This window comes from Salvelinus fontinalis, chromosome 28 (assembly GCF_029448725.1).
Source record: "Salvelinus fontinalis isolate EN_2023a chromosome 28, ASM2944872v1, whole genome shotgun sequence".
In the NCBI taxonomy this organism is placed as follows: Eukaryota; Metazoa; Chordata; class Actinopteri; order Salmoniformes; family Salmonidae; genus Salvelinus; species Salvelinus fontinalis.
Genome location: NC_074692.1, coordinates 2,763,577 through 2,786,162, shown reverse-complemented (window position 1 = coordinate 2,786,162; position 22,586 = coordinate 2,763,577). Strand labels below are relative to the sequence as shown.

The 22,586-nt window shown below is 42.9% G+C and overlaps 1 protein-coding gene across 3 annotated transcripts in view; it reads right to left on the bottom strand.

Annotated features, from left to right (window-relative positions):
- The window catches only part of LOC129825955 (glutamate receptor ionotropic, delta-2-like), a 595,589-nt gene extending 580,779 nt beyond the window's left edge, over positions 1–14,810 (bottom strand). For 2 of the 3 annotated variants that reach the window (XR_008754971.1, XM_055886121.1), the window contains exon 1: positions 13,935–14,810. Coding sequence is in view for 2 of the 3 variants with exons in the window: in XM_055886121.1 (XP_055742096.1) it covers positions 13,935–14,022 (88 nt within the window). In the remaining variant the exon portion in view is untranslated. The remainder of the gene's footprint in view (positions 1–13,934) is intronic. The other variant, XM_055886122.1, reaches the window with a different exon arrangement.
- Between the last annotated feature and the right edge of the window lie 7,776 nt (positions 14,811–22,586).

The following is a 22,586-nucleotide window of genomic DNA, read 5'->3' as shown; positions in this document are numbered from 1 at the left end:
AGAAACCAGAGACACGCTCATTAGTCACATTGAACACTCTAAACAAAAGAATAAAAAAATTGACAAATCTCATAAATGATGGCTATGAAATAAACAAAAAAATGTCTCACAAGTGTAGCAGGTTGTGTACTCTGCAAACAATGTTTCCACTCCGAGAATGAGAACGGTAAATGACTTTTAATTAATACATGCATTAACAGAAATGAATGTAACCAACCTGCATGTGACTAAATAAAAATCTAATCTAATCTTCCTCTCTGCTGAATCTATCTCACCGGAGAAAACATCCGAGTGAGTGAAAACGCATCCCTCCATCTTACTATATGTAACCCATGTATCTGATGCTGTCTGGCCAGAAATAGTGTTAAATGGCATAGTATTTGTGTCCGGACAGCATCAGACACAGCCTGAATTTAAAATGGATTCAATTTAGATTTTTTTTTGTCACTGTCCTACACAGTACCCCATAATGTCAAAGTGGAATTATGCTTTTCAATTTAAAAAAATTTTTAAATAAAATTGAAAGGCTGAAATGTCTTGAGTCAAAACATTCAACCCCTTTGCTATGGCAAGCCTAAATACGATCAGGAGTAAAACATGTGCTTAACAAGTTGCATGGACTCTGTGTGCAATAATAGTGTTTAACATGATTTTTGAATGATTGCCTCATCTCTGTACCCCACACATACAATTATCTGTAAGGACCCTCAGTCAAGCAGTGAATTTCAAACACAGATTCAACCACAAAGACCAGGGAGGTTTGCCAATGCTTCGCAAAGAGGGTAACCTATTGGTAGATGGGTAAAAAACAAAAAAGCAGACAATGAATATCCCTTTGAGCATGGTGAAGTTATTCATTAGACTAACCCTAACTCAATCACTACAAAGATACAGGCGTCGCTCAGAACTAAGTTGCCAGAGAGGAAGGAAACTTTTCAAGGGTTTTACCATGAGGCCAATGGTGAGATTAAAACAGCTACAGAGTTTAATGGCTGTTATAGGACAAATCTGAGGAAGAAGCAACAACATTGTAGTTACTCCACAACACTCACCTACTTGATGGAGTGAAAAGAAGGAAGCCTGTACAGAATAAAAACATTTCAAAATATGCATCCTGTTTGCAACAAGGCTCTAAAGTAATACTGCAAAAGATGTGGCAAAGCAATTCACTTTTTGTCCTGAATACAAATTGTTATGTTTGGGGGAAATCCAACACATTAACTGAGTTCCAATCTCCATATTTTAAAGCATAGTGGTGCCTGCATCATGTTATGGGTATGCTTGTAATCGTTAAGGAATGGGGAGTTGTAAAGGCAAAATCCTGTACTTAGTCTAGGAGATAAATTCACTTTCAGCAGGCCAATAACCTAAAACACAACGCAAAATCTACAATGGGGTTGCTTACCAAAAATACAGCGAATGTTACAGTTTTGACTTAAATCTGCTTGAAAATCTATGGCAAGACCTGAAAATGGTTGTCTAGCGATGATCAACAACAAATTTGACAGAGCTTGAAGAATTTTGAAAATAATGCGAGTAAATGCCTTTTTCTGTCAGAGCGTGTCTCAGTCAAATAAATTATACATTTTCAATATTTTATTAAGATGGGCAAGGAGGTACTGCAGGGCGGGCCAGGCCCCCTAAGGTCCGTTCATAACTCCGGCCCTGGCGAGATTATTGGCGCATGTTGGCCTTCCGTCCACTCACACACAAACACACATGCACACACACACACACACACACCTGGAGGCAAAGGCCTGCTGGGGATAGTCGCTGGGCTAGGAAGGGATTAAGCCAAAACCTTTACATGGCAGTCAGTCTTCAGGTACACACACTCCTCATTATCAGTATGTTCCTGGGATAAGGGCCTCTGTTGTTCTCCAAAAATAGCACGTTTGAAATGGTCCAGTCCATCTGGCCTACCCTACCCGCTGTTTACACGGATTAGGTACCTACATGTTAGTCGGCCTTAGATTCCAACGTACAAGTTGTAATAATAAAGACGGAGACAATAAGTAGAGAAGAGAGAATTCATATAATAAATTGCATTTATACGTAGCTTGTTTCACGTAGATCTTAAAACCTTTTTGCAGTACCTTATTTTCATATGGTAAAAGGACCCATGAGCACCAACGTGTGAAGTTCACAGGAGCAAATCAAACTGGGTGTCAAATGAAAGCAAAGAGTTGATATTTTGGGGAAATTATGTCATAGATACATTTTTCAACAATTGTCTATCTTCTAAATGAAGTAATGGCTTTGATTTCTGGTCAAGCAGATGGAAAATGGGTCTTAGAAAACATCTGCCAGAAAAAGTCTGGAAAGGTATTATAAATGCCTCAAAACACAATAATGTTGAATTAAAGACCCCTGCCAACTAATATCAACATATAGTTTGTTTCGGATAAATGATTTGCCTTCTGTAAGTTTAAGAAACATTTCCTTGTGCCTTGTAATTCCATTACCAAAACCCACATATCTTTAAGATACAGTATTTTCTCATTTCACACCCTCATGGGGAGGGAGGATAATGAAGATTCACAGAAGTAACAAGTAAAGGTAGACTTAGTTAGTGTTTTTACTGATATCAATTTTTGTTTATTAATTATTAAGTGGTATAAACTTTACCAAATTGGTAACAGAATTAACGAAAAATCATAGACGACTATGTTTCACAAGTTTGGACAGCACAGTACAGTGAAGCACAGTAGAGTACAGTACAGTGAAGAACAGTAGAGCACAGGAGAGTGAAGCACAGTAGAGCACTGTACAGTGAAGTACAGTAGAGCACAGTACAGTGAAGGACAGTAGAGTACAGTACAGTGAAGAACAGTAGAGTACAGTACAGTGAAGGACAGTAGAGTACAGTACAGTGAAGGACAGTGAAGAACAGTACAGTGAAGAACAGTACAGTGAAGGACAGTAGAGTACAGTACAGTGAAGAACAGTAGAGTACAGTAGAGTGAAGAACAGTAGAGCACTGTACAGTGAAGGACAGTAGAGCACAGTACAGTGAAACACAGTAGAGTACAGTACAGTGAAGTACAGTAGAGTACAGTACAGTGAAGCACAGTAGAGCACAGTACAGTGAAGCACAGTAGAGTACAGCACAGTGAAGGACAGTAGAGTACAGTACAGTGAAGCACAGTAGAGTACAGTACAGTGAAGGACAGTAGAGCACAGTACAGTGAAGCACAGTAGAGTACAGTACAGTGAAGCACAGTAGAGCACAGTACAGTGAAGGACAGTAGAGCACAGTACAGTGAAGCACAGTTGAGTACAGTACAGTGAAGCACAGTAGAGCACAGTACAGTGAAGAACAGTAGAGTAGAGTACAGTGAAGCACAGTAGAGCACAGTACAGTGAAGAACAGCAGAGCACAGTACAGTGAAGGACAGTAGAGCACAGTACAGTGAAGGACAGTAGAGCACAGTACAGTGAAGCACAGTAGAGCACAGGACAGTGAAGAACAGTAGAGTACAGTACAGTGAAGCACAGTAGAGCACAGTACAGTGAAGTACAGTAGAGTACAGTACAGTGAAGTACAGTAGAGCACAGTACAGTGAAGAACAGCAGAGCACAGTACAGTGAAGGACAGTAGAGCACAGTACAGTGAAGGACAGTAGAGCACAGTACAGTGAAGCACAGTAGAGCACAGGACAGTGAAGAACAGTAGAGTACAGTACAGTGAAGCACAGTAGAGCACAGTACAGTGAAGTACAGTAGAGTACAGTACAGTGAAGTACAGTAGAGTACAGTACAGTGAAGCACAGTAGAGTACAGTACATTGAAGCACAGTAGAGCACAGTACAGTGAAGAACAGTAGAGCACAGTACAGTGAAGCACAGTACAGTACAGTGAAGGACAGTGAAGAACAGTACAGTGAAGGACAGTAGAGTACAGTACAGTGAAGCACAGTAGAGTACAGTACAGTACAGTAAAGGAGAGTATAGTTCAGTTCAGTTCAGTACAATACGGTTCGGTACAGTAGAGCACAATAAAGTAGAGTACAGTATACTGTACTCTACTGAATTATACTGTACTCTACTTTACTGTAGTCTGATGTGCTGTGCTCTACTGTGCTATACTGTGATGTCCAAACTTTTGAAACAGACGTCTATGATTGGTTCAGATTTGGTCCGAACCAACCAAATGTGTTATTCATTAGAATAATAGCCAGTGTGTAGAATAATACCCATATATGCAAAGAATGATATTGCATATTTCTACCTTTGTGTACCTATTCAGGATACATCACCATGAAGAGAAAGATATTTAAATCCATAATTATGCATATATATGTAGTACAGATCAGGGACTCGTGATGTAATTTTGTTCCCGGGTGTAAATCCCTTTCCTTACTGTAGTTCAATAACCAAAACAGATTTTTTTGCCCTTGTTTCTGCAGACTCTCTCTCTCTCTCTCTCTTTCTTTCTGGTGTTTGCTGAGACGAAGATATATTCACGAACACTTCAATATGTGAATGTTTTGAAAGTTTGAAACGGGTAAAAGTTCATTAACATTTCATAAATGTACAGTTGGAGTCGGAAGTTTACATACACATAGGTTGGAGTCATTAAAACTCGTTTTTCAACCACTCCACAAATTTCTTGTTAACAAACTATAGTTTTGGCAAGTCGGTTAGGACATCGACTTTGTTCAAGACAAAGGTAACTTTTCCAACAATTATTTACAGACAGATTATTTCACTTATAATTCACTGTATCACAATTCCAGAGGGTCAGAAGTTTACATACACTAAGTTGACTGTGCCTTTAAATAGCTTGGAAAATTCCAGAAAATTATGTCATGGCTTTAGAAGCTAATTGACATCATTGGAGTCAATTGGAGGTGTATCTGTGGATATATTTCAAGGCCTACCTTCTAACTCACTGCCTCTTTGCTTGACATCATGGGGAAATCAAAAGAAATCAGCCAAGACCTCAGAAATAAAATTGGAGACCTCCACAAGTCTTGTTCATTCTTGGGAGCAATTTCCAAACGCCTGAAGGTACCACGTTCATCTGTACAAACAATAGTACGCAAGTATAAACACCATGGGACCACGCAGCCGTCATACCGCTCAGGAAGGAGACGCATTCTGTCTCCTAGAATTGAACGTACTTTGGTGCGAAAAGTGCATATCAATCCCAGAACAGCAAAGGACCTTGTGAGGTACAGGTACAAAAGTAGCTATTTCCACAGTAAAACGACATAACCTGAAAGGCCACTCAGCAAGGAAGGAGCCACTGCTCCAAAAGAGCCATAAAAGAGCCAGACTATGGTTTGCAACTGCACATGGGGACAAAGATTGTACTTTTTGGAGAAATGTCCTCTGGTCTGATGAAAAAAAAAACTGTTTGGCTAATGACCATCGTTATGTCTGGAGGAAAAGGGGGGAAGCTTGCAAGCCGAAGAACACCATCCCAACCGTGAAGCACGGGGGTGGCAGCATCATGTTGTGGGGGTGCTTTGCTGCAGGAGGGTCTGGTGCACTTCACAAAATAGATGGCATCATAAAGAAGGACAATTATGTGGATATATTGAAGCAACATCAAGACATTAGTCAGGAAGTTAAAGCTTGGTCGCAAATGGGTCTTCCAAATGGACAATGACCCCAAGCATACTTCCAAAGTTGTGGAAAAATGGCTTAAGGACATCAAAGACAAGGTATTGGAGTGGCCATCACAAAGCCCTGACCTCAATCCCATAGAAAATTTGTGGGCAGAACTGAAAAAGTGTGTGTGAGCAAGGAGGCTTACAAACCTGGATCAGTTACACCAGCTCTGTCAGGAGGAATGGGACAAAATTCACCCAACTTATTGTGGCTACCCGAAATGTTTGACCCAAGATTAAATTGTTTAAGGCAATGCTACCAAATACTAATTGAGTGTATGTAAACTTCTAACCCACTGGGAATGTGATGAAAGAAATAAAAGCTGAAATAAATAATTCTCTCTACTATTATTCTGACATTTCACATTCTTAAAATTAAGTGGTGATCCTAACTGACCTAAGACAGGGAATTTTTACTCGGATTGAATGCCAGGAGTGAAAAACTGAGTTTAAATGTATTTGGCTAAGGTGTACGTAAACTTCCGACTTCAACTGCATTTCTATGTTGTTGTGTAACTAGTGAACTATTGCCATGGTGATGAGATCATATTGTGTAAAAATGGTTTTATACCAAGTGATGCAACGCTAGGTTGGCTATTTTAGCTAGGCTAACGTTAGCACAGTATCTTCCCCTTTTCAAGTGCAGTTTTAGATGAGCAGCACTCAGTGAGTCAATGAATAAGTGTTGCCAACAACAAAGAGGAGAAATGAGCAGGACATCATATTTTGCGGGGAGCGCATAGGATTGTATATGAATAAATGGCTACATAGCTAGCTAGCTAACTACACTGTACAATTCATAATAGACTGGTACTATGTAGTCAGCTAGCTAGCTATACATATTGCCAGACAGTAAATAAATAATTCAGCACATAAAATCAGAAACAAATGTATGTTAATAAGCTAACCCCATCATTGACAATAAGGCCAGCCATTTTTCTCATATGATAATGGTATTTGGTCATATGATTATGGCAGAGTTAAACTACAGGCAATAGAGAGAGTGAGAGAGAGAGAGAGAGAGAGAGCACTGTAGCCCAAGTGCTACAACAAATGTTTTTGCTTCCATTCTAACTTAATTTGAATTAATTAGACTGGCTCATGAAGCTGGTTGAGAGAATGCCAAGAGTGTGCAAAGCTGTCATCAAGGCAATGGATTCCATATGTGTTATTTCATAGTTTTGATGTCTTCACCATTATTCTACAATGTAGAAAATATTAAAAATAAAGAAAAAACATTGAATGAGTAGGTATATATATACAGTACCAGTCAAAAGTTTTTCTTATTTTTTTTTTTACTATTTTCTACATTGTATACCACCCCTACCATATCACAACACAACTAATTGGCTCAAACACATTAAGAAGGAAAGACATTCCACAAATTAACTTTTAACAAGGCACACTTGTACACAATAAATCAAATCAATTACGGGTCATCTAAATATTGCTCCCAACATTGATCAAAGCTCAGAATGCTAATATTCTTGATCTGACTGAGTTATAATCGTGCCTGCCTCTTTGTGAACGAGTGAAATCATGAACAGTAGTTTGTTCGTTATGTTCGCCTGCGTCCCCCGGATATGCCTCCCAGATGTGCTTTTTTAGCAGCACATTCACCACTCTCTCAAACGGCTAACTCCGCCCTCTTGCGGCACAGGCCCGAGGTCCTGAAACAAACTACCCCAGCTCGGAGTCGGTTCAAGTAGATAACTACAGATGGTGCTGACAGTGTGTTTACGAGATGCCCGGACAAAAGGCCATTTTAAAACCGTCTTGCAACTCCTTCCATGTCTACAAACATACACAAAACAAACAAAAAACTACTTTTTCAGGTATGACAATTGAGTAGGCCTACTTTTTAAACCACTGCCTGCTGCTGTGTCCAGCGAGACACTCTCTCTCTTTCCTTTCCCGGGGAAGAAAATGCTCTGTGAGAAAAAAGGTGTTCTGATTGTATAACATTTTAAAATCCAATTGTGGGCAAAACACAACTATCATATTGTCACAGTTGAAGAGAGGATGTTCTCAGCTTTCTGTAGTTATAATTGTTATTTTTCAACTGTCAATTTTGAGCTCAAAACTATTTGACAACCAAGATATTTGATGTTTTTGAGATACGGAGCACGCGAAATGCGCATATTGGCCATTGCAATAGCATAGTCCTCATTGGTCGGTAGGCCACACCTGCAACATTTTTTGAACATTAAATTAACTGTTAGATGAATGCATGGCTACTAGGAGTGGGTATTATTTTTAGAGTTAGCAATCTAGCTAATGTGTTTTGAGTTTCCAAATAGGCCTACTCAGGTGGTGAATTACCCCCCAATCAAATTTGCCTAAAATCTGAGTGCACATAAAAATGCAGGCATTTTAATCACTATTTATTCTGAAGCCTTATTTTAACAGTAAAATATAACAACCGGTTATTGTCATGCTGAAAGGTGAATTTGTCTCCCAGGTCTTTGTGGTTAAATCTGTGCTTGAAATTCACTACATGATTGAGGGACATTACATATCATTGTATGTGTGGGGTACAGAGATGTGGTAATCATTAAAAAATCATGTTAATCACCATTATTGAACACAGAGTAAGACCATGCAACTTATGTGAATTGTTAAACAAATGTATACTCCTGAACATATTTAGGCTTGCCATAAGAAAGGGTTTGAACACATTGACCAAAGACATTTAATCTTGAAAAAATGTATTTATTTGTAAAAATGTATAAAAACGAAATTCTACATTGACATTGTAGGGTATTGTGTGTACAGTCGTGGCCAAAAGTTTTGAGAATGACACAAATATTAATTTTCACAAAGTCTGCTGCCTCAGTTTGTATGATGGCAATTTGCATATACTCCAGAATGTTATGAAGAGTGATCAGATGAATTGCAATTAATTGCAAAGTCCCTCTTTGCCATGCAAATTAACTGAATCCCCCAAAAACATTTCCACTGCATTTCAGCCCTGCCACAAAAGGACCAGCTGACATCATGTCAGTGATTCTCTCGTTAACACAGGTGTGAGTGTTGACGAGGACAAGGCTGGAGATCACTCTGTCATGCTGATTGAGTTCGAATAACAGACTGGAAGCTTCAAAAGAAGGGTGGTGCTTGGAATCATTGTTCTTCCTCTGTCAGCCATGATTACCTGCAAGGAAACATGTGCCATCATCATTGCTTTGCACGAAAAGGGCTTCATAGGCAAGGATGTTGCTGCCAGTGGCATTGCACCTAAATCAACCATTTATCGGATCATCAATTACTTCAAGGAGAGTTGTTCAATTGTTGTGAAGAAGGCTTCAGGGCACACAAGAAAGTCCATCTTCTAAAGTTGATTCAGCTGCGGGATCAGGGCACCACCAGTACAGAGCTTGCTCAGGAATGGCAGCAGGCAGATGTGAGTGCATCTGCATGCACAGTGAGACGAAGACTTTTGAAGGATGGCCTAGTGTCAAGAAGGGCAGCAAAGAAGCCACTTCTTTCCAGGAAAAACATCAGGGACAGACTGATATTCTGCAAAAGGTACAGGGATTGGACTGCTGAGGACTGGGGTAAAGTCATTTTCTCTGATAAAATCCCCTTTCCGATTGTTTGGGGCATCCGGAAAAAAAGCTTGTCTGGAGAAGACAAGGTGAGCGCTACCATCAGTCCTGTGTCATGCCAACAGTAAAGCATCCTGAGATCATTCATGTGTGGGGTTGCTTCTCAGCCATGGGAGTGGGCTCACTCACAATTTTGCCTAAGAACACAGCCATGAATAAAGAATGGTACCAACACATCCTCTGAGAGCACCTTCTCCCAACCATCCAGGAACAGTTTGGTGACAAACAATGCCTTTTCCAGCATGATGGAGCACCTTGCCATAAGGCAAAAGTGATAACTAAGTGGCTCGGGGAACAAAACATTGATATTTTGGGTCCATGGCCAGGAAACTCACCAGACCTTAATCCCATTGAGAACATGTGGTCAATCCTCAAGAGGCGGGTGGACAAACAAAAACCCACAAATTCTAACAAACTCCAAGCATTGATTATGCAAGAATGGGCTGCCATCAGTCAGGATGTGGCCCAGAAGTTAATTGACAGCATTCCAGGGCGGATTGCAGAGGTCTTGAAAAAGAAAGGTCAACACTGCAAACATTGACTCTTTGCATCGACTTCATGTAATTGTCAATAAAAGCCTTTGTCACTTATGAAATGCTTGTAATTATACTTCAGTATTCCATATCTGACAAAAATATCTAAAGACACTGACGCAGCAAACTTTGTGGAAATTAATATTCATTCTCAAAACGTTTGGCCACGACTGTAGATCAGCGGCTCAAAATCTCAATTTAATCATTCTTAAATTCAAACAAAATGTGAAAAAAGTCAAGAGGTGTGAAAACTTTCTGAAGGCGCCATGTTTTTTAAGTCAATTGCGTGAACATTTGATTCCATATTCAAGATTTGCTGTATATTCTCACTGTCACTGAATTATTTAATGAATTAATAGTGCAATTAAATTGTGTAACTAAGTAAGAAGTGTATAGACTCAAATTGCTTTAACTCCTTTTGAGTTAACTGGGTATAAGATATGTGTTATTCAAGACCATGTACTAGCCAAGATTGGTGAAGGGTACACAAATAGAATTAAAGGGGTTTTGACATTTAAATATAGTTAAAGAAGGGGCATGGTGGTAACTTTCTTCACTGTTAAGAGTAACACAGTTTAAAGTAATATCCTTTCAGTTGTGATTGGGGTATAGTAACCAAATTATCAGGATTTAAAAAAAATATTTCCTTTCAAAATTCACCAGAAACAACCATTTCACAGCTACCCATTTCACACCGGAACACATTGACCCCCCACCCCTAAATATCCAACACAAAGTTACACCCTTGCTACTGGATGAGTGCCTCACCAACATAGACACTGTATGTCGATGTCACTTCCAGTACTCAATGGGTGGATAGATAGGAAGCACTTCAAACAAACGTGTAGCTCATCGTTAAAAAGGACGCAACCTTGACAGCTGCGAAATGGGTTAGCAAAACACCAGGAACACCCAAATCTATAAACCCATACATTTTGAATTTCACTACCATGGCAAAGAGAAAAACAGAAGTGTTCTCCTGTCATATTACAGCTAAAAGAAGATTATTTAATAAGGTCACTTCCATAATGCATCACGTAAAAATTACATAATTTAAAAAATAAATAATAAAGATGAGATTTTCCCCCTCAGGAGTATTGAATATTAATACAACATTACAGCTTGGAAAGCTTTAAAGACTCGACCACTAGTGGAGCCCCTAGAAGGGCCGGGGAATACGACCACTAGGGGGGCCGGGGAATATAATAAGCCTGTCCTCCTGCATTTCGATTTGGGCACTTTGTATTTCAATTGACTAGGTGCAAAACATAAACAGAGGGCATCTGCATTAAACAGGGAATCGTGAATCTTTGTTAGTCTGCGGAAGGAACAAAGTAGCCTGAAGTGGGACTGTCAGGTGGGAATGTTTGGCTCCTCTGCATTAGTGTATGGTGAGCGGGTGGATGTGCTGTGTGAGGACGATGCCAGGCAGCTCGGATAATACGAGGGACTTTGGGGCTTTCCTGCAACATAAATCAAAGTGACTTTCTGAATAGCCTCGTAAAGTGGCACGCCATTGCGATGCCGTGCACGGTGCATGGCCTGTCCCTTCAGCATGCAGATCATTAGAAGGCTCCTCAGCAATCAAGTAACGCGTGCGATATGAAAATGGCTCCCTCAAATTCTAGCGTCACAGGAAAGGATGATGCAGTAGGCTATAAGCTATGCCAACTAGGCTATATCAGTCTGTTGATTTCAGGTTTTCCCCTTTCCTTCTTTAACAGCAACAAATAGATTAGAAAGGGATTACCTCTGACATCGTCAAAGTTATGCTTAACGTAGCTTTTCATTCTCCTGACCACTCACTTGTTTTGGTAGACAATGTAGACCTAAGTATTTCAATGAAACACAATGTTGTTCCTTTAATAATTAGGCCTATACCTAGGCCTGACATGTTTTTTTTTAATGCTGTCTTTTCTCACTTGACAGTGACATGCAAGGAAATATCACAACAAATACGTGGCCTAGTCTGACATTTCCACCAGGGAGGGGAATCGTAAGGGTAACCTTTCGTGTAGGCCTAGTGATTCAAAATAGGAACGTCTAGCAAGGGAAATGAGCTATCGATTGAGGGTGGGGAAGAAAGTAATGACTCAAAAGCACCACCAAAGGTTGTTTATCGAAGGAAAAATGAACAAACAATGGCGTATTGTCATTCATTAGAAAGAGAATGACATTAAAATCACATTACAACTGGGTGAAAAAATTAAATGTACATATAATAGGACGTAACTAATACTGTAGGCTGAAAATTCCCATTTTTTTCACTGGAGAAACAGCTTGTCCAAAGACCATCCATAAACCAAGTCCCTGATCTTCCCAAATAGCTACAGCTACAAATAGGCTACTGTAAATCCCCTACCCCTACCTTGTTTCACACTGGCAATTTTTCTGATGCACTAAATTGACTTCTCTGCATTTTGTCAGGTGTGCGACAAACGAAAAATGCATTGCATGACAATGGCCTCACAATAGGCTATCATAAAGTCTTGGGGATTGGAATGATCAGATAAATAAGGCCAATTTACTTGAGAGATTGACAGCTATAGAGAGAGGGTGGTTTAAGATGAGGGAAAGCGTTTGGCGTTAAGTGCACCTAACACTATCAGGTTTATCTTGCTCATAACATTTTAACCATCAGTGTGTTGCAATGTACCATTGTTGAGACCCTAAATTGGTGTGCATCTCTCTCTCTCTCTCCATCTCTCCATCCCCCACAGAGAGCAATAATGCTCATATTTTTTTAGGCACTAACGGAGGCCAACTCCACCATGGCTCATTGACCAAAGGAAAGCCTATTGGGAAATTCATGTTTTTTTGGGGGGGTAAACACTGAAAATATGGGCTGGGGATAAACACAGGCTTAGGAGATCTTAAACGTTTTTGTTCTATGAGGTCATCTTCCTCAGCTAACGTCACTTTTTGTGAATTTAAGCATTTATGTAATCAAAACAAGCATATACGGCACATTTTTTTTTATACTTTTTTGTATTTAACCTTGATTTAACTAGGCAAGTCTTCATATTTCATAAAGGTCATGTTAACTGACTGATATTATCTCATAGCACAAAAGGTATAAGATCGCTGAAGCCTGTGTTAACCTCAGCCCTTATTTTTGATTCCCCCATTCATTTCCCCCCAGGAATGGCTGAACGAACCATAGGTAACTCATTTCTGGTTTTAAGGACTACAAGTTGGCAAGCTCTATTTGAGGTCACAATGTGTGTCCATTCAAATATGAACCTATCGCGCACACACAAGCAAGAGCGTATACACTATCTCTCAGCCGACCCTCCTCTCATTGCCTACATCTAAGCACAATTTTTCCTACACCCCATTTCAATCTGCACACTCAACATAGCCTCATTGTCTATAGTGCAGAGAAGGCTGGTGGGAGGAGCTATAGGAGGATGGGCTCATTGTAATGGCTGGAATGGAACAGTATCAAACACATCCAACGTATGGAAATCACATGTTTGACTCGGTTCCATTTATTCCATTCCAGCCATTACAATGAGCCCATCCTCCTACAGCTCCTCCCACCAGCCTCCTCTGCTACAGTGGTCCCATTCCTATATTGTTGAGGCTATTCCAGGTGAATTGCATGTAGCTAACATGTAATTGTGGAGATATTGCTGTAAGCAATTGAATATCAGCATATTCCTTCCTAATCCGCAGACATCAGGCAATTTTCAAACCACCTGTTTTCAGGCGGCAGGAGAATTGACGCAATGAACAGGAGATCCATTCTATACAGTAAGTTAATATTACATGTTAGCCTACGGTATAAAACATGTATTCACATTTCCCATCTTTAGGTTGTTGAATATAAAAACATATTATGATTCATGCAATTCCCTAACTAAAACATACACGATAATTATATGCAAAACTCAGCTGGCAACTTCAATAGTTATTATGTATAATTGCGCATGAGATGTTAGATCAAAAATTGCTTTGCAGTATGAGGTTAAAATGAATTGTATTATTGAACAATAATGTATCCCGTACCAATATCATGCTTCGGAACTGACAATGTCCTTGTCGTTAGAGGTGTGTGGTGGCACAAATGATTTGCCAATTACAGATAGGCTACCCAAATCTATGCCGAGGCAAATCCATGCAGAGGGATGGCACCCTTATTAGCGTACTCATTTTGGGAGAAGGCGCACTTACCGATGTGTATGATCGAATCAGAATTCACGGGCTCCCACTCCTGACTCCAAAATATGGCAAGGAACAACACTGCTGAAACAACTTTCATGGCTCCGGCAGTTTAAGGCAATTTTCCCAAGAAGCGCCAAAACCAAGATGAGTGTGACCTGCTAGTTTCAAAATCCCGAGGAACCAAGATCTAGTCCATATAGGGATGATCTATCGATGGCTTTCGCACTTGACTTGAATGTAGCTGTTTTCAGAAAGGTAGACGTCCAGTTACCCTGTTGAAAAACCCTTTACATCAAATCATGCTGAAAGCTATGCAGTTCTCCACAGTCGCATCCAACGCCGGTGCATCCGATCAATCCGAAACGGGGGGATAAAGGCAAGCCAAATGCAATGTTTGATAAATAGGAACGCAGTGGTTTGCGTTTCTCATACGCAAATCCTGGGCTGATTTGGAGGAGACCGTAGATTCTGCCTCAGACACGACGCATTTGCTCAGCTTGAACGAATGAAAATAAACTGAAAAACTTGCATTTTCATGCCGTTTCAAAGACTGGATCCATCACTGATATTTAAGACATAAAACAAAAAAATTATAACATTTATATTTCACAAGGACCTCCATATTCAAGAATTTGGCAAGTGTAGATACCACTCTTCTGCGACAGAAAATCAAGTCTAAATTCACCACGGTGCGCGCGATGAGGCTCCGCATGCGGATTCTCTCTAGCAGTCGGTGGGTGAGGTATACAGAGTGGAAGGAGGCCCGGTAGAGAGAGCCAACTACAGGGACAGCAGCTGCAGTTGCCAGCCGCGCATTTTCTGGAACAGAATTACCTGGAAGGAAGACTGATGGAGGCAGAGAGAGGATGATATGCACAGAGGGCGGGGATATCTCACATGAACCGAGAGAGGCAATCTGGCCAGGCTCTGGCTCCGCCCTGGTTCAGTGGCGAGCATCTCCATGCTCCTTCCTCATAGACCGGGGGACCCTGGGCATAGGCTAATCTTAAATCTGATGACAATCGTCTATTAAAGATTCAGTAGGAAAACACTTTGGATCATCTGATCGCTTTTGATAGGTGTAAAGTGAAATAATCGTGTGTTTCACTTTTTCATCTTTTCATCTTTTCAATCCAATTACATAGTTTCACACCCAAAACCAACTAAATCAAATCAAATCAAATTGCATTGGTCACATGCACATATTTAGCAGATGTTACTGCGGGTGTATCGAAATGCTTGTGTTCCTAGCTCCAACAGTGCAGTATTATCTAACAATTCAAAACAATACACAAATTCAAAAGTACAATAATGGAATTAAGAAATATATAAATATTAGCACGAGCAATGTCGGAGTGGCATTGACAAAAATACATTAGAAAAGAATACAGTATATACATATGAGATGAGTAAAGCAGTATGTAAACATTATTAATGTGACTAGTGTTCCATTATTAAAGTGGCCAGTGATTCCATGTCTATGTATATAGGGCAGCAACCTCTAAGGTGCAGGGTTGAGTAGCCGGGTGGTAGCCGGCTACTGATGGCTATTTAACAGTCTGATGGCCTTGAGATAGAAGCTGTTTTTCAGTCTCTCGGTCCCAGCTTTGATGCACCTGTACTGACCTCGCCTTCTGGATGATAGCAGGGTGAACAGGCCGTGGCTCGGGTGGTTGATGTCATCGATGATCTTTTTGACCTTCCTGTGACATCGGGTGCTGTAGGTGTCCTGGAGGGCAGGCAGTGTGCCCCCGGTGATGCGTTGGGCAGACTGCACCACCCTCTGGAGAGCCCTGCGGTTGCGGGCGGTGCAGTTGCCATACCAGGCGGTGATACAGCTCGACAGGATCCTCTCCACGATGCATCTGTAAACGTTTCTGAGGGTCTTAGGGGCCAAGCCAAATTTCTTCAGCCTCCTGAGTTTGAAGAGGTGACGTTGTGCCTTCTTCACCACACTGTCAGTCTTCTCATTAACTAGCGAAGACCAATGGGAGTGCAGTAGAGTGGACACTGGACATAGCCTACACCACTTACAAAACTCACACACACAAACTGATACGCCTCCACCCTAATACACCAGAGGAAGCCGTCACTGGAGAACCCTACATCCAACTTTTTCCATTGTATGTGCCTTTTAAATAGGCTACAGTATTCAATCTTCAAACTAAACTACAATTCTGTACATGTGTAAGTTTCCAACATACATACAATCTTATTCAAGCAAAACCTTGATGAGCTCAATATTACCAATTCATGGACCACATTAATAAAATGCAATATCATATTCTGTAACATACCCATAAAGTTGATCTGTATATTTTAATGTACAGCACAATTTTAAAACTAATGTTTAAACCATAAAACATGATAAGAATTTGAGCAATTAAAAGCTTAGTCTACCCGTGTCATTGAAAGTGAGTTCAAATCCGAAGTTGGATTTTTAAACTCAATAGCAATGAAAGACAGTACACGTCGGTAAAACTTCATTTTAAGCGGTAATTATTAGAGTGCAATTACATATGTAATTACACTAACAAGTATTGTAATTGATTGTAGTAATACATAGTTACACTACAATAACAACATGTGTAACGTTCGTCTTATGGTGAATGAACGGACCAAGGCGCAGCGGGTGATTAATACATACTGATTTATTAAATGAAAGACGAAACACTAATGAACACTAGAGCAAACTACAAAACAATAAACGAAAGCAACAGACCTGAAACAAACGAACTTACATATAGACGAAGAACGCACGAACAGGAACAGACTACCTAAAACGAACGAACAAACGAAACAGTCCCATGTAGTATACACAGACACAGGAACAATCACCCACAAACAAACAGTGAGAACAACCTACCTTAATATGGTTCTCAATCAGAGGAAACGTCAAACACCTGCCTCTGATTGAGAACCATACCAGGCAACACATTAACCCAACATAGAAAACACATAACATAGACTACCCACCCCAACTCACGCCCTGACCAACTAAACACATACAAAACAACAGAAAACAGGTCAGGAACGTGACAGGACCCCCCCCCTCAAGGTGCGAACTCCGGGCGCACCCCTAAAACTCAAGGGGAGGGTCTGGGTGGGCATCTGTCCGCGGTGGCGGCTCCGGCGGTGGACGAGGACACCACTCCACCACTGTCTTTGTCCCCCTCCTTAGCGTCCCTTGAGTGGCGACCCTCGCCCCCGACCATGGTCCAGGAACCTTCACCAACGCCCCCCCCCCAAAATAGAGGAGACAACTCAGGACAGAGAGGTAGCTCAGGACAAAGAGGTAGCTCAGGACAAAGAGGTAGCTCAGGACAGAGAGGTAGCTCAGGACAGAGAGGTAGCTCAGGACAGAGAGGTAGCTTAGGACAGAGGGACAACTCTGGACTACTGGCAGCTCCGGACTGAGTGGCAGCTCCGGACTGTAGGGCAGCTCCGGACTGTAGGGCAGCTCCGGACTGTAGGGCAGCTCCGGACTGTAGGGCAGCTCCGGACTGTAGGGCAGCTCATGACTGGAGGGCAGCTCATGACTGGAGGGCAGCTCATGACTGGAGGGCAGCTCATGACTGGAAGGCAGCTCATGACTGGAAGTCAGCTCATGACTGGAGGGCAGCTCATGACTGGCTGGCTGCTCATGACTGGCTGGCTGCTCTGGCAGCTCCTGACTGGCTGGCGGCTCTGGCAGCTCCTGACTGGCTGGCGGCTCTGGCAGCTCCTGACTGGCTGGCGGCTCTGGCAGTTCCTGACTGGCTGGCGGCTCTGGCAGCTCCTGACTGGCTGGCGGCTCTGGCAGTTTCTGACTGGCTGGCGGCTCTGGCAGCTACTGACTGGCTGGCGGCTCTGGCAGCTCCTGACTGGCTGGCGGCTCTGGCGGCTCCTGACTGACGGACGGCTCTAGCGGCTCCTGACTGACGGACGGCTCTAATGGCTCGGGACAGACGGGCGGCTCTAATGGCTCGTGGCAGACGGATGGCTCAGACGGCGCTGGGCAGACGGATGGCTCAGACGGCGCTGGGCAGACGGATGGCTCAGGCGGCGCTGGGCAGACGGATGGCTCAGACGGCGCTGGGCAGACGGATGGCTCAGACGGCGCTGGGCAGATGGATGGCTCAGACGGCGCTGGGCAGACGGATGGCTCAGACGGCGCTGGGCAGACAGATGGCTCAGACGATGCTGGGCAGACGATGCTGGGCAGACGAGCAGTGCAGGCGGCGTTGGGCAGACGGCCGACTCTGACCTGCTGAGGCGCACAGTGGGCCTGGTGCGTGGTGCCGGAACAGGTGGTACCGGACTGGAGACACGCACCTCAAGGCTAGTGCGGGGAGCAGGAACAGGGCACACTGGACTCTCGATGCGCACTATAGGCCTGGTGCGTGGTACCGGCACTGGTGGTACCGGGCTGAGGGCACGCAACTTAGGGCGAGTGCGGGGAGAAGGAACAGTGCGTACAGGGCTCTGGAGACGAACAGGAGGCTTGATGCGTGGTGCCGGAACTGGTGGTACCGGGCTGGAGACACGCACCATAGGGCTAGTGCGTGGAGGAGGAACAGGGCTCTGGAGACGCACAGGAAGCTTGGTGCGTGGTGCCGGAACTGGAGGTACTGGGCTGGGGCGGGGAGGTGGCGCCGGATATACCGGACCGTGCAGGCGTACTGGCTCCCTTGAGCACTGAGCCTGCCCAACCTTACCTGGTTGTATGCTCCCCGTCGCCCGACCAGTGCGGGGAGGTGGAATAACCCGCACCGGGCTATGTAGGCGAACCGGGGACACCATGCGTAAGGCTGGTGCCATGTAAGCCGGCCCGAGGAGACGTACTGGAGGCCAGATATATAGAGTCGGCTTCATGGCACTTGGCTCAATGCTCAATCTAGCCCGGCCGATACGAGGAGCTGGTATGTACCGAACCAGGCTATGCACACGTACAGGAGACACCATGCGCTCTACTGCGTAACACGGTGTCTGCCCGTACTCTCGCTCTCCACGGTAAGTACAGGGAGTATGCGCAGGTCTCCTACCTGACTTCGCCACACTCCCTTTTAGCCCCCCCCAAGAAATTTTTGGGTGAGCCTCTCGGGCTTCCAGCCGCTCTGCTTTGCTAGCGCCTCATAATGCCGCCTCTCCGCTTTAGATGCCTCCAGCTCCACTTTTGGGCGGCGACACTCCTCTGGCTCTGCCCAGGGTCCTTCTCTGCCCAGAATCTCCTCCCATGTCCATTCCTCCTTGACCCACTGCTGCTGTCGCTGCTGCCCGTTAACCCGCTGCTTGATCTGGGTTTGGTGGGTGATTCTGTAACGTTCGTCTTGTGGTGAATGAACGGACCAAGGCGCAGCGGGTGATGAATACATACTGATTTATTAAATGAAAGACGAAACACTAATGAACACTAGAGCAAACTACAAAACAATAAACGAAGGCAACAGACCTGAAACAAACGAACTTACATATAGACAAAGAACGCACGAACAGGAACAGACTACCTAAAACGAATGAACAAACGAAACAGTCCCATGTGGTATACACAAACACAGGAACAATCACCCACAAACAAACAGTGAGAACAACCTACCTTAATATGGTTCTCAATCAGAGGAAACGTCAAACACCTGCCTCTGATTGAGAACCATACCAGGCAACACATTAACCCAACATAGAAAACACATAACAAAGACTACCCACCCCAACTCACGTCCTGACCAACTAAACACATACAAAACAACAGAAAACAGGTCAGGAACGTGACAACATGTAACTGGTGGTAATTGCAGGCTGTAATTACAGAGGTGTGACAATGAATGTGTGTTACCATGCTTGTTAGAAATGTTAAAGTAGCTGATAGCATCCCAACTATATATCCAAACGCGCCATATTTCAGCCTGCACAAACCATGTGATAAGTGTTAGCCAATTTAAAACCGACCACCTCATTGACACAAGTCTGCAATAAAGGCCTCTGGAGTTTGGTTCACATCTAAACATACTTTAAATTGTTAAATCAATTAATCAATTGACAATGGGTCAATTACTTTAATCATAAATGAAACAATTTTAGACACATAAAAACAGTTATGGTTAAAATTGTGAGATAGTCATTTGTGCTTGGTTGAATAATGGTTTATCAATGGACTTGACATTTTCATAACGCAAACTCTTATTCCACCATTTAACCCTGCAAGGGTTTCGCTGTTAGGGAACATTCTCACTTTGGATGCATCGTTGCAATTATTTAATATCATGTCAACATCTACCCATCTGCGCAACACGCTCAAAATAACGACAACTTTGAATAGGACCAAATTTGTTGACACTGACGTCATGTGACAGTGGGGCAAAAAACGGGTTGAGAAGGTCATTGTGCAAAATCCAGACATAAACTTGGGTCAAGATCCGTTTCTTGATTTGCTCTTAGGAACAGGGCACCATTTAATGGAGTGATTCCTGGGGTAGCGTCGATTTCTGGGGTAGTGTGGAGGTGGAGCAATTCAAGTTGAAGATTCCAGGTTTTTGTGACGGCCGCCTTTTGGTGCAACACAGACCTAGTGGGGAGCGCGGTGAAACAGAGGAGTCACTGTCAGTCCTTTTGAGTTTTGAGTCAAGAGTCTCTACCCGACAAAGTCATGTTAGTGTATATCAGTTATCCTGTTCGAGCTTTTGTGTCGAAATCCACTTGCGCTATTTCAGGTGCAACATTTATGGTAATGTTGCAGCAGTTTGTAGGAGGGAGATTCCAAGATGTGACAAGTGTGCAGGAACACATGGGACAGAGGATTGTGTAGTTTCGGTGGATAAAGTGTGTCAACTGTAGGGGTGCCCATGTTGCTGGGGATCGGAAGTGTCCGGTGCAAGTGAGGCAGGTTGAAGTGGCCAGAGTCAGAGTTTTGTATAAGGTGTCGTATGCTGAGGCAGTGAAGAAAGTAGAGGCGGATGGGTCAAGGGTGAAGGATCCTGAGAGGATATTTGTTGCTGCACAGAGGGATAGGCCAACGAGTGAAATATGCTTCAGTAACGTTGGCTTCTTAGCGTTCGTAGCAATGGTTATTAACTGTACTGCAGAAATGGAACAGAAATCACAGAAAATACATGTTCAAGTGGCAGCTGCAGAGAAGTATTTGGGTATATGAGATTTCACTTCAGAAGAGTTCCAGGGTGTGTTGAGTGGTGGTGTACCGTCCTCCCAGGCCGTTGGCATGGTGCAGGAGCAGATAGGGTCAAAGTAGTGCTATGGGACACTGGTTTTTGAATGAGTGTAGGTGGCAGCTAAAGAGATGTACCTGAGTGTACAAGACTTTACTGCAGAAGAGTTATAAACTCTTACACTAGCCCAAGCCAATGGCATGTACCAGATGCTCAGCAGGCTCTGCTCACACTTACTGGCCTGAGGCCAAACCACACGACCAGCAACATTGGACACTTTATAGAACACAAAGCCTTCACTATCTCATCCTGGAATATTCAAGGCCTGAGGTCATCTGCCTTTGGCCTACAGAGTGTGAACCTGGACTTCATCAAAGAAATCAGAAATACGGACATTGTCATCCTACAAGAACCCCGGGAAGAGGTTGCCGTCTAGGTTACAGAGAGCTGGTAGTCCCATCCACCAAACTACCAGGTGTGAAATAGGGAAGGGACTCAGGGGGTATGATAATTTGGTATAGAGCAGACCTAACTCACTCCATTAAATTAATCAAAACAGGAACATTTTACATTTGGCTAGAAATTCAAAAGGAAATTATCTTAACAGAGAAAAATGTCCTCCTGTGTGCTACCTATATCCCCCCACTAGAATCCCCATACTTTAATGAAGACAGCTTCTCCATCCTGGAGGGTAAAATCAATCATTTCTATCATGTACTAGTCTGTGGCGACCTAAATGCCAGAAACGGACAAGATCCTGACACCCTCAGCATACAGGGGAACAAACACCTGCTTGGAGGTGACAGCATTCCCTCCCCAATATGCCCTCCTAGGCACAACTATGACAACATAATCAACAAAAATGGGTAACTCCTGTCGCACAAAAATGGGTAACTCTGTCGCACACTGGGTATGTACATAGTCAATGGTAGGCTTCGATGGGACTCCTATGGTAGGTACACCTATAGCTCATCTCTTGGCAGTAGTACTGTAGACTACTTTATCACTGACCTCAACCCAGAGTCTCTCAGAGCGTTCACAGTCAGCCCACTGACACCCCTATCAGACCACAGCAAAATCACAGTCTACTTAAACAGAGCAATACTCAATCATGAGGCATCAAAGCACAAGGAACTGAGTAATATTAAGAAATGCTATAGATGGAAGGAATGTAGTCTGTAAACCTACCAAAAAACAATTAGGCAACAACAAATTAAATTCCCTTTAGACAACTTCCTGGGTAAAACATTCTACTGTAATAGTGAAGGTGTTAACTTGACAGTATAAAATCTTAACAGTGTATTTGACCTCTCAGCTTCCCTATCAAATCTAAAAATCTCAAATAGAAAACCGATGAAAATGAACAACAATGGCAAATGGTTTGATGAAGAATGCAAAAATCTAAGAAAGAAATTGAGAAACCTGTCCAACCAAAAACATAGAGACCCGGAAAACCTGAGTCTACGCCTTCACTATGGTGAATCACTAAAACAATACAGAAATACACTACGGAAAAATAAGG